The sequence below is a fragment of the Neoarius graeffei genome, chromosome 19 (assembly GCF_027579695.1).
Source record: "Neoarius graeffei isolate fNeoGra1 chromosome 19, fNeoGra1.pri, whole genome shotgun sequence".
Taxonomy (NCBI): domain Eukaryota; kingdom Metazoa; phylum Chordata; class Actinopteri; order Siluriformes; family Ariidae; genus Neoarius; species Neoarius graeffei.
Window position 1 is genome coordinate 36090651 of NC_083587.1, and position 13302 is coordinate 36103952.

The window sequence follows — 13302 nt, forward strand, 5'->3', positions numbered from 1 at the left end:
TCCTGGCTCAGAATCAGAATCAGAATTCTGATGACCAGCTCATCTAAGGTGTCACTGAGGCATCATGTTGGTGTGGGTCGCTGGAGGCTGGGTGTGAATGGCGAGTCATTAGGGTGATCAAAGGATTGCCCGTTAGGGTGATCAATGGCAATCTGACTCTCTCTGTCCTCCTGTGAGTCCCCAAAAACAGCTGGGTCCTGGCGTACACCCAGCCGTCTGGGAAGAGTGTCCAAGACCACCTTGTAGATGGTTGACAAATGATGTCTTAGACCCCCACCTCTGTTCAGTGATGGCCGTTCCAGGTTTACAAAAATGGCTTCTTTGACTCCTCGCTCATACCAACGATCCTCTCTGGCTAAAATGCGTACGTCACAATCCCGAAATGAGTGTCCTTCATTGTTAAGATGAATGTAGACAGCCGAGTCCTGGCCTGAGGAGCTGGCTCTCCTGTGTTGGGCCAAGCGCCTGTATAGCGGTTGCTTCGTCTCCCCAATATACGAATTTGTGCAATTCTCACTGCACTGAATTGCATACACTACGTTGTCCTGTTTGTGTCTGGGTATTCTGTCCTTAGGGTGGACCAGTTTCTGCTTCAGGGTGTTATCGGGTCTGAAATGTACTGGAATGTTGTGTTTGTAGAAGATCCTCCTGAGTTTCTCAGATAGACCAGAAATGTAGGGAATGACAATGTTCTTGCGTTTGTTCCTGTTATCATCCTTGTCAGTTATGTTCCTTTTTATGCTCTTTAGGAAAGCCCAGTTGGGATAACCGCAATTCTGAAGTGCTTTCTTGATATGGTTCTGCTCCTTCTCTTTTCCCTCTAATGTTGTCGGAATGTTCTGAGCCCTGTGTTGCAAGGTCCTAATGACCCCCAATTTATGTTCCAGTGGGTGGTGAGAGTCGAAAAGTAGGTACTGGTCTGTGTGTGTGGGTTTCCGGTAGACCTCGATACTAAGGCTTCTGTCTTGTCTAATGTGTACATCACAATCCAAGAAGGCTAGATTATTCCCACTGACATCCTCCCGAGTGAAGTTGATGTTGCTATCCACTGCATTGATGTGTTTCGAGAAAGCTTCCACCTCCTGGATTTTGATTTTAACCCAAGTATCATCCACGTATCTAAACCAATGGCTGGGAGCAACTCCTGCAAAAGTGGTCAAAGCTATATGTTCCACTTCCTCCATGTATAAATTAGCCACAATAGGGGACACTGGTGATCCCATGGCGCATCCATGCTTCTGTCTGTAGAAACTTTCATTAAACTGGAAATAAGTGGTAGTCAGGCAGAGGTCAAGCAGGGTGCAAATCTGATCCGTGGTGAGTTTCGTTCTATCCAGTAAGGAGCTATCCTGAAGGAGTCGTTTTCTTACAGATTCGACTGCTTCTGTGGTGGGAATGCAGGTGAACAGAGAAGTGACATCGTAGGAAACCATGGTTTCATCTGAATCTAGTTTGAGGTCTGCAACTTTAGAAGCAAAATCTTGGGAATTTTTGACATGATATGGTGTATTCCCAACCAGAGGAGCCAAGATTGTGGCTAGGTGTTTAGCAATGTTATATGTGACCGAGTTTATACTGCTGATAATAGGTCTGAGAGGAGCTCCTTCTTTGTGAATCCCCAAGATTCCACCCACTGGAACATAAATTGGGGGTCATTAGGACCTTGCAACACAGGGCTCAGAACATTCCGACAACATTAGAGGGAAAAGAGAAGGAGCAGAACCATATCAAGAAAGCACTTCAGAATTGCGGTTATCCCAACTGGGCTTTCCTAAAGAGCATAAAAAGGAACATAACTGACAAGGATGATAACAGGAACAAACGCAAGAACATTGTCATTCCCTACATTTCTGGTCTATCTGAGAAACTCAGGAGGATCTTCTACAAACACAACATTCCAGTACATTTCAGACCCGATAATACCCTGAAGCAGAAACTGGTCCACCCTAAGGACAGAATACCCAGACACAAACAGGACAACGTAGTGTATGCAATTCAGTGCAGTGAGAATTGCACAAATTTGTATATTGGGGAGACGAAGCAACCGCTATACAGGCGCTTGGCCCAACACAGGAGAGCCAGCTCCTCAGGCCAGGACTCGGCTGTCTACATTCATCTTAACAATGAAGGACACTCATTTCGGGATTGTGACGTACGCATTTTAGCCAGAGAGGATCGTTGGTATGAGCGAGGAGTCAAAGAAGCCATTTTTGTAAACCTAGAACGGCCATCACTGAACAGAGGTGGGGGTCTAAGACATCATTTGTCAACCATCTACAAGGTGGTCTTGGACACTCTTCCCAGACGGCTGGGTGTACGCCAGGACCCAGCTGTTTTCGGGGACTCACAGGAGGACAGAGAGAGTCAGATTGCCATTGATCACCCTAACGGGCAATCCTTTGATCACCCTAATGACTCGCCATTCACACCCAGCCTCCAGCGACCCACACCAACATGATGCCTCAGTGACACCTTAGATGAGCTGGTCATCAGAATTCTGATTCTGATTCTGAGCCAGGAGAGGATAAATATCTGATACTCCCTATTAGTCAGACAGAACTGAGGAAGCCTTTTGGACGAGAGGTGAAACGTTTTCAAGAATCTTCAAGCAAGTCCAGTTGCCCTTTTCTACCACCCACAGTTTACTATGACCTGGATGATTGAGAATCTTCACAGACATGGTCCCCTGACTCCTGACCCAATTCCTGTCTATTTGATCAGCACAAAGAAGCATTTTCAGGTTTTTTTCTTTTTTTCTTTTCTTTTTTTTTTTGGGGGGGGGGTCCTGTGCTGATCCCAGACAGTAAACTGTGGAGGAACTAGTATGATGGATGACTGTAATCTCTCTTGCTTTTCTCACTGCTGTGGGAGAGATAAGTGAGGTCTTCAGAGGCCTCTGTGCCAATAAAGCTATGCCAACAGCAAATAGACAACTGCAAAACCACAGCAGGAATCAAATAGATACAGGAACAAGACTATAGAGAAAGACAAGAGAAGTAGACTGCACTTTCTCCCACATTAGCTATCCAGCCACCTTTGCTGTGAAAATAGCTCAGAAACTATGAGACTGTGATATAGAATTGCTCATCAATTGATTATAGGAGTTTAGAACTACAAGCCAAACTGTTGTATCCATACTATTGTGAGATGATTGCAAGAGTTCCTCATTTGAAGGCTTTCAGGCTCTGAGTGATCAGCAGTGGACCAACCTGGGGCGGCTTTCCTAAAAGCATCGTAGCACAAAGATCATCATTAAATGGTAGAGCAAGCACCATAATGAACACTCTCTCTCCTAGTTAAGATGCTCTTAGCATTAAGAAGCTTTTGGGAAATCCACCCACCTGAGTGTTTCACTCAGCATCTGTTGTAGCTAAGAAGCGAGTGTAAAATGGGGGAAGAAAGATATTACTGCACAAATTGCTCCTCACACACTGGACATCCATAAGGTGCTGATTGCCTTTAAATGCCAGTCAAAGAGAGACTCATAATCATTCTAGAGCTATTGATCGGCAGCCTGAACACTCTGCCCCATCTTGCACTTAAAGAACCTACTAAGCTAGCCTTTCATATGCACCAGGGAACATCTTGGGGGAAACTATATGCCCGGAAACAAGGAATGTACAAATTGGTGCAGAAATATATTATGTTGATTTCAAAAGTAATGTTTCCAGGCCTGAAATCCAAGATAATATAAAAACAAGGCTTTGAACACATATAGCTATGATAATGAATAATTAATTCTCTATTATTTCACATTAGTCTCTATTGATACCACATAAATGGGGTGTTTTAAAACACACATTAAATGAGCTTACACTGAAAAGAGAAGTCTGATCTGCTAGTTATTTGTGAGCATGAACTTTTCACTGAACCACAGTTACCTGTTGGTTAGAGGGCTTCTCTAAAAGAAGAAAAACTTTTCCACTGGAGTCTCAATTCTTCTTCCTCTTCTTTTGGCTGCTCCCATTAGGGGTTACCACAGCGGATCTGTTCTGCATATTTGATTTGGTGTAGGTTTTACACCAGATGCCCTTCCTGATGCAACACTCCCCAATCTATCCTTGGGACCAGCACTAAGTATGCACTGGCTTGTATGGTACAGCCCCAGTGGCTGGGTATTTTACTTAATCTGCATGTCTTTAAACTTTGTGGGAAACCGGAGCACCCAGAAGAAATCCACACAGACACAGGGAGAACATGCAAACTCCACACAGAAAGGCCCCCATCGGCCGTGGGGTTCAAACCTGGAACCTTCTTGCTGTGAGGGAAGTGCTAACCACTGCACCACCCTGGAGTGTAAATAAATATGAATATTATTCTCCTGTTGAGTGCACCTAGGATATACCAGTATAAAAGAAACTAGTGAGACAGATATAAAGATGTATTTAATTTTTAAATGTTAATTATTAGAAAAGCACATAATTCCAACCAATCATGTTCAAGTATTTGGCATATGAGGATCCAGTCATCAGGTTTTTGTTTGTGACAATGCCAGAACATGTAATGTCAAGAAAGTTACAGAAAGTATTTTTAAAACCATTTACGATAGAAGATGGTGACATTGCATTTAGCCATGATGTATTGTGTTACATTTGAAAAAAAGAGCATATGATTTGCATAACAATTGCTATTAAACATTTTAGAATTATATTAAAGAATAACCAAGACGTAGTTTTAGTAGATGTCGTATTATTCCCCTTTTTATCACATCAATATGACCTTTGTGGTGTGGATGGTTTAAGCCTGAGTTTCATATTTTTCTAATAACATATAGTTATAAAGTTGCAATCATTGTAAAAAGGTTATTGACTTTGTAAAAGATTGACATTTTGACTATTGATGATTAAGTTTATTCAGGGCTGCAAGCTGAATTTTTTAATAAAGCTATGAATTTGAGATTAAAATATAGTTAATATAGCTTGCTGGAAATATTAATGTGTATGAGCTCAATATTGTCATAACCCGCAATTATGGATAGTTGTGTTTTGAGGGAAAAAAAATTAGACAGTTTTTTCCTAGGATGTGGGATGTCGGTAGTGAGGAAGGAAGGAAGGAAGGAAGGAAGGAAGGAAGGAAGGAAGGAAGGAAGGAAGGAAGGACCCTTATTTAATACTGTCTCTTAAATTCGTTCATTATTCGTTTATTCTGTGTTGAATGAACTGCAGTCCTTAAGAAGTTTGCTCAGAGAGAAAGAAAAAAGCAAATGTTTTACAATTTTCTTATAAAACAAAATTGTTATAAACCAAACAAAATTTGTTATGTTATAAAATGCATGCTAGCTCAGTTATGTCAGGTAATGTTAGGTTGTGTTATGCTGTGTATAATATGTCAGCTTATGTTATGTTGTGTTATGTCATCTAATGTTAGGTCGTGTTATGTGATGTTTGCACAGCTCTTGAAATATTTAATGTTTGCTGTTTTGTCGTGATACTTCTTGTTTGCATTGTCTATGCACCTTGATCCGTTGAGAAGGACATTTCGTTTTTCTGTATATACTGTGTATGTGGAAGAATGACAAAGTTGAGTTGAGTTGAACTTTATTGCTACATATATCAGTAATTCTATATCTGGGGAAAGGTCTGATATAAATGTTGAAGATTATCATTTATATAAAGTCTGAAAATACTATTCCAATCTAAGACATGGACATGATAGTGGACATTGTGGTATATAACAAAACTTAATTGGGTTAGTGAATATTTCATTGTGGTATTGCAATTATATATGGGCAATTGGTAATTTTATTAATGTGTAAAGGTAATAACTTAATTGCATGCTTGACAAGCATCCCAGATGTTTTCGTAGCCCTGAATGGAACAGCGCGTGTGTGTGTGTGTGTGTGTGTGTGTGTGTGTGTGTGTGTGTGTGTGTGTGTGTGCGCGTGCAAAAGAGAGAGAGTTAAAGCCATGCTTCTCAGCCTTATCCATCCAGCACTAACCTTGCACAGTGGCTTTCAGCAATAACAAGTGGTGTTTTAATCTTCAAGGGTAATTTCAGTCCCAATATAGCCCACTGGTGTGATGCTGTCCTGGGGGAAAATTTGCCCTGGTTTAGTCGAACATAGATTTTATCACCTGACAAGTAACCTAGGATGTTACATATAGGTTAAAAAAGTATGGGGCTGTCTTGTACAAGCTAAATTAACTTGAGCTTCTTTCAGTAGCAAGCTATAGTTTATAGCAATAATGGTTGAACTGTTTAAAAGCTATGCTGGATAAACTGCACTTTAGTTGATACTGACTGTTTGCCTGAAAACTATGATTGATAGCACTGCACAAGGCAAATAAAAAGGTTCTCATATGAAACGAGACTTTAATTTGTGTCATATTACGGCCTCAAATAATGAACATTTTTCCAGTTTCCAGAAAACACTGTTGCTGCTCATTTAGGTATTAGGCACGTGACTACATCCTTAGTTTGTAAGCTTGACCAACATACAAGTGAAAGCTCCAGTGTGCTTGCACAATGCCATGTTGATTCCCTGAAAATGTCATTAACTAGGATAAAAGGTAGTAGCTAACATAAGTTTATAGCTAATTAGCTAATGATGGCAAAGTACTACACCTGAATCATTACCATTTGATTTCTAATAAGCATGTCTTTTTTCCCAAACTTTTTAAAAAAATGCAAATTTATTTCTGCAAATTGGGCTTTGTTTAATTAAATAAACAACCCCAATTCCAAAAAAGTTGGGACACTGTGTAAAACATAAATAAAAACAGAATGTGAAGATTTGCAAATCATGGAAACCCAATATTTCATTGAAAATAGTCCAAAGACAATATATCTGTTAGAACCTGCGTCTGTCCTAGTTCAGATGCGTCGATATAAGAGCGCTCTGGAGCAGGGTAAAAACAAACCACACGAATGAAATCAATCTGGTTTATTCATGCACTGCTCAGTGATACATAGAAAAAGCAGGGTTTATATACATTCAGAAGCTTGCGTGACAAGACAAGGTGAAACTCGCCAGATAAGGAGTCGTTTTTGTTATACATGAAAGAGCAGACCATACACCCCCTAGAACAGGAGGAACCAGGAAGGTGGTTTCAGCGAAACTAGAAGGTACAGAGAAAACAAAAGAGTCTGTTCTCGCGATTATGCACGTTTACCAGGGTGTGAAAGGGTCATAAAGCTCAGGACAGCTATGCACGAGAACACACATACAATCTTACAATCCCCTCTTTTATACTTTGTTTACAGAGTATAACTACAGTTTAGACTCTAACGTATTGACAGACATAACAAGACTGATTAGTATGTTGTTTAGCAGTCCAATTGGCAAATCGCCAAAAAACGTTGTCCTCGTGGCTGGCTTGAGCGGGATTCCCTGCTCCAAGCGCTAAGACCAATACCAGAAGGAAAGTCATACTGGTCACTGACTTTGTTCTTTCTGTGTCCACAGGATGTAGATAGTTGAAGGTAGCCCAGGCTCACGTGTCTTCCAGATTCTTTAGCCCAGAAGTCTGCGGGACGCACCGACCATCCCCTCTTTGTAGATCAGCCGAAACCGGATCACTCCGGATGCTGGAAAAGGGATCCCTGAAAAGGCCGTCAGCTATTGTCACAGCAACTTTCTGAAACACAAAAACCTGTTAAGCATCAACAATATAGATTTCTATTACATTGGAGCCTTCTTTATTCGACTGGCATGAATCCACTGTGGAAAAAGGTCAGTTAGTACAGCCGTTCGAGTTACAGCGAGCACATCCGTGGGTTCACTGTAGGGTGGTTCCTCTAGAGGAGTGCCTAATTTAGCGAATTTCTTTACCAACACTTTATCCCCTACCTCAAAGGGGTGAGTGGGTGCCTCAGGAATGGGAGGCTTTTTGGAATTTAGTCTCGTCCAGTACTCATCCAACACCCGCATGAGACCCACGGCGTACTCACTGAGATGTACATCAAGATCACTCGTTCCTATAGCCTGCATACCTCTGCGCCAGGGTGTAGGAAAAGGCCGGCCCATCACGAGCTCATACGGAGACAGGTTGTCGAGGGCCACTTGAGCGGTCATTCGCATGTCAGCGAGAACTAAAGGCAAAACTTGTACCCAATTTTTAGTACCAGCTTCTTGCATGGCTTTACGCAGCTTACCCTTGATTGTTCTGTTTGCGCGCTCCACAATGCCGGAGGACTGCGGATGGTACGGGATGTGGAAACGCCAATGGATTTTTAGGTCCTTACATAGTTCTTGGGTCACCTTAGAGGTGAACGGCGTACCTTTGTCAGAGTCTATCCCTACCGGGAGACCATAACGCGGAATGATTTCTTGCGTCAATTTGTTTACCGCCGTGCGAGCGTCTTCTTTCCCACAGGGGAAAGCCTCCACCCATCGTGAAAATTTGTCGACCATGACCAAAAGATACTTAAAGGGGCCCTGTTTTGGCATGTGAGTAAAGTCAATCTGCCATTCCTGGAACGGCGTGTCAGGTATGGGAAGGTGCTGATGTACCGCGCCTGGTTTAGATGGATTATTCTGGGCGCACGTTAAACATCTGTCTAGAATGTGATGTACATCAGTGTGTATTTTGTCGATGCAAAATATTTTGGATAAATCCTCCACTACCCCTCTTCGGCCGCGGTGAGTGGGACCATGAAACTCGCGGACGAGAAATGGAGTGCAATGTCTAGGCAAACAAAGGCGGCCCTGAGCATCGATCCGAACGCCGTCAGACGGCTGCGCGCCGCATGAGTCCCAGAAATGGTTGTCTGAGGCCGAAGCGGAGGCCTGGAGGGAGATCAAGTCAATGTCCGGAAGAACGGCACTAATCATACGGCTGGATGAGACCAGGGAGAGAGTAAGCGAAGGCGGAAAAACACCGGAGGCAGCCGCGGCTTTGGCAATGCGATCGGCGAGAGAGTTTCCCCTGATCTCAAAAGAGTCCCCAATACAATGAGCACGAGTCTTAACAATGGCTAAAGAGCGCGGGAGAAGACACGCTGTAATAAGATCAGTAACAAGCGAAGAATGAGAAATGGGCTTACCGTCTGCAGTGGTGAACCCACGCGAAGCCCAAATCCGACCAAAGTCATGAGCAACGCCGAAAGCGTAGCGTGAATCAGTGTAGATAGTGACGTCTGTGTCCTGGGCGATAACACATGCACGGGTTAGAGCGTATAGTTCAGCAGCCTGAGCCGAGGAGAAAGGAAGAGAAAAAGCTTCAACAGTTTCATCAGGAAGGCGGCACACAGAATAACCACACACAAAGACGCCGTCAGAGGGGCGTGAGCACGAGCCGTCCACAAACAGCGAATCACCTGAAAGTAACGGGGTGGAGCGTAAGTCGGGGCGGATACTTGTCTCGAAAAGAATGCTAGAAATGCAGTCGTGTGTTTCAGAAGGAAGAGAATCATCCTGTGAATTGAGGAGGCGCTGAAGCGCGTGCGCGAGAGAATCAAAGGAGGAGGAGGGCTTAACAGTAAGGTTTTCGGTGGCCAAAAGAATAGACTCGTATCCAGAGCGACGCTGCGCAGATAAATGCTGGGTACTGAGGTTCTTTAAAACGTGCACTACATCATGTGAGGTGTGGAGAACGAGCGGGTGAGACAAAACCAGCCGTTCAGCGTCCGTGACCATGACAGCACATGCAGCCACCGCCCTGAGGCAAGCAGGGAGACCCTGAGCCACAGAATCGAGAGTTTTAGAGAGGAACGCACAAGGCCGCATACCCCCCCCGTGCTCCTGCGCCAAAACCCCAGACGCAGTTCCCTGCTGGTTGCACACATATAAATGAAACGGCAAACGGTAATTCGGAAGTCCGAGAGCAGGAGCCGAGCATAAAGCCTGTTTCAAGGCCCTGAAGGCCGACAACATCTCGTCAGACCATACCAAGGGCTGAGTCAAAGGGTCCGAGTGCAGAATTGCAGAGCGCAGACACTTGTCATAGGTGGAACAGTCAGGAATCCACTGGCGGCAGTAATTGATAAGTCCCAGAAAAGCCATGAGGGCGTGTTTGGTGGCAGGCACCTGAGTGTCTAGGATGACCTGCACACGCTCGGGGCTGAGCCTGCGGGAGCCCTGGGAGAGATCGTGACCCAGATATCGAACAGTGGGGAGGCAGAACTGAAGCTTAGTTCGTGAGACCTTGAAACCTTCTTGCGCCAGAAGAGAGAGGAGAGCGAGTGTAGCTGTAGCGCAAATGTCCTTATCCTCCGCCGTTACCAGAAGATCATCCGCATACTGGAGCACGGAGGAGCCCGAGGGGAGGCACAAATCGGCCAAGGCGTCCCTCACTACGGCTGTAAAAACCGCAGGAGAATCAACATACCCTTGAGGTAACCTGGTCCAGGTGTACTGCTTACCCCTATGCGTAAAAGCGAACAGGGGCTGCGTGTCGTGGCCCACAGGGACGCTGAAAAAGGCAGAACAGAGATCAATTACAGAGAAAAAAGCATGTTCACACGGAATCGAGGCCATAAGAGAGGGAACGTCTGGAACTAATGGGGCGACTGGGATAATTAACTCATTAATCTTACGCAAGTCCTGGGTGAAACGCCACGTGCCGTTGGGCTTCTGCACCGGGTTCACTGGAGTGTTATAAGGGCTAACACAGGGAACAACCACACCTTGCTCTAGGAGAGAACACAGAACATCATCAATGCCAGACAGTTTAGCTGGGGAAAGGGGGTACTGTTTTACATATACTGGCGAAGAGTGTTTAATGACCGCCTCGTAAGGGGTACACTTAACAAAGCCCACCTCGTCCTTATGTTTCGCCCAAAGAGAATCTGGAAGGTCAGAAAGAGAGGGTGTGAGGTAGGTAGCGGCACAAGCAGCATTAAGAAGATTATGAGGAAGGGAAAGGGAAGTGAGAGCTTGGGCATCCGATGGAGCGTCGTCAGGTATATCCACACGCATGTGCGAACCACTGAAGGAAATAGAAAGCCCCAAAAGGCTCATGAGGTCCCGTCCTAGCAGATTGAAAGGGCATTCAGGCATGCAAACAAAAGAGTGAGAAAACGTTAGTAGAGGATCAAGGGCACAAGTAACAGAAAGGGGGGGCGTGCAACTGGAATGGAAAGGAACCCCTTCTATTCCCACAGAGCTTACAGACCGTGTAGATAAAGGACCCGCATATTCCCTCCCCACCGAAGACATCGTGGCCCCAGTGTCAAGTAAGAAAGAATACTCAGTCCCTGCTAGGCATAACACAATGGTAGGGAGATCTTCGTTAAGGGGGGAGCTGAATGAAAGATTTAACATAACAACGGTCGGGGTTTCATCGCTCTGAGGGCAGCCCTATGGGCGGGAAAAATCCCTCTGCCCAGAAGGGCTCGGGGCAGCGTGAATGACAGGCTTTTCACGTTCCCGTTCATCACGCTGTCTCGCATGGCACTCTCTTATCCAATGTCCCTCTTTTCCACAATAGTGGCACTTTCCATTTCTCCTCCCTCCCCCGCCGCGCGGCCCCATTCGGCGACCCCTCTCCTGTCGTCCATCCACCCGTCCGCCCGGCACAACAGATAAACATGCTTTATTCATCTTACAGTCTAGGAGACCATCGCTCTCCAACGTGCGCACCCGCTCCCCGGCCTGACGGAGGACCAGATTATTCCGGTCACTCCAGTGATGTTTTAATACGCTCTGTATTTCGGGGCGACAATTAGACAGAAAGGTGGACAAGAACATTGGGTTCGGGTTTGCCAAATCAAGTTCAAGACCTCCCAAGTGTTGCCAAACTTCCCCAAAGCGCTTCCAGAAAGCCGACGTCAGCTCAGAACGCTCCTGTTTGCAGTTAGTGACCTGTGACAGGTCTCTATTTGCTTGTTTTAAGGCGAGCAGGTATCGCGTCAACTGCTCACGAAGCTGCTGCAGTGCGTTCGGCGTGTCCTTCCAAAAGAAGGTAGTCACGGTGCGCCGACGCGGGCGACCGTCATCCCCTTCATACTCTTCCTTAATATTTTCAGCTTGATCATTGACGGGGGCGAGAACCTGAACGTTTTCTAACAGGGCTGTCTCATCATATGCGCCTCCTAATTTATTTTGCAGAATAAACCGGTAATCAGCTCCCGTAAGCTGACAATTACGAGAAACATTAATTAACTGATCAACAAAAAGCAAGGGCTTATCGGGTGACGGAAGAAGCGAGATGATGTCCTTAAGAGCCGACGGGGACGGGGGAGTTATATCAATACCACTGCGCTTTGCAACCCATACACAAGCAGCGTTTTGTGGCGGATAAGGACGCGAGCCGGCGTCTGGACCCACACCATCGGGATTATCCCAATCGTCATCATCAGTGTCATCATCGGTATCGTCACTACTTTCTTCGTCTTTGCCGTTCTTGGCTGATGCAGGTGCACCTTTTATCCCTCCGGGACGCTGCCCTCTGTCAACCGTGGGGGGGGGGCACGCAGACACAGCAGCCAGGGACGGATAAATTTTAGGAATCGTTTTTACAGATGACGACGATTTACCAGTAGCTTTTCCGGTCTTACTATAAGGTGGAGGTTTACTGTCTAACGAGGCTGGAGGAGCAGAATGAGATTTGGATTTTCCTAGCGCCGCCTCCTCCGTTTCCTTGGTGACGGGTGCAGCCCGAGGCTTCGGGATGGATTTCAGGACTGAACGGGGAGTATAAGCCTGTTTAAAATTATCCCAAATCTTCTTCATATCATACCATTTGGCATATCCATCCCGCATATACGGGCGATCCCAGCCGGGGTCCCCTAATCCCTCATAAATCATGCGATAGGCCGATGCAAGATAACCAGGATCGAAAGTACCTTGGCGAGGATATGAAGGAATTTGAGGGTTGGCCTCGGTCCAACCTGCCAAATTATCGAGCCAAGGAGAAACATAATAAGCGAAACCGCACCTAGTCATCCATTCGGCCGGGGTTTCCCCTGGCGCAGGCTTAGGGAACGAGCTTCCCATCGTACAATGACAACAGACGGATCTGAAGAGGAACAGACGGAAATGTGTCGTAAATTTGTATAGCGCGCTCTTCCTGGACTCGAACCAGGGAAAACAAAATCGAAACTACTGCCAACCAGGTAGTCAATTAAACATGTCTTACCTGATTGAGAGTATCACGTCGGGGTCACCAAATTGTTAGAACCTGCGTCTGTCCTAGTTCAGATGCGTCGATATAAGAGCGCTCTGGAGCAGGGTAAAAACAAACCACACGAATGAAATCAATCTGGTTTATTCATGCACTGCTCAGTGATACATAGAAAAAGCAGGGTTTATATACATTCAGAAGCTTGCGTGACAAGACAAGGTGAAACTCGCCAGATAAGGAGTCGTTTTTGTTATACATGAAAGAGCAGACCATACACCCCCTAGAACAGGAGGAACCA

The 13302-nt window shown here is 45.3% G+C and overlaps 1 protein-coding gene across 1 annotated transcript in view; it reads right to left on the bottom strand.

Annotated features, from left to right (window-relative positions):
- Positions 1-257: 257 nt before the first annotated feature.
- The window catches only part of LOC132867607 (uncharacterized), a gene marked incomplete at its 3' end in the record, with an annotated part of 37674 nt that continues 24629 nt past the window's right edge, over positions 258-13302 (bottom strand). Inside the window, exon 3 of the mRNA XM_060900590.1 lies at positions 258-1633. Coding sequence (XP_060756573.1) covers positions 258-1633 — 1376 coding nt within the window. The remainder of the gene's footprint in view (positions 1634-13302) is intronic.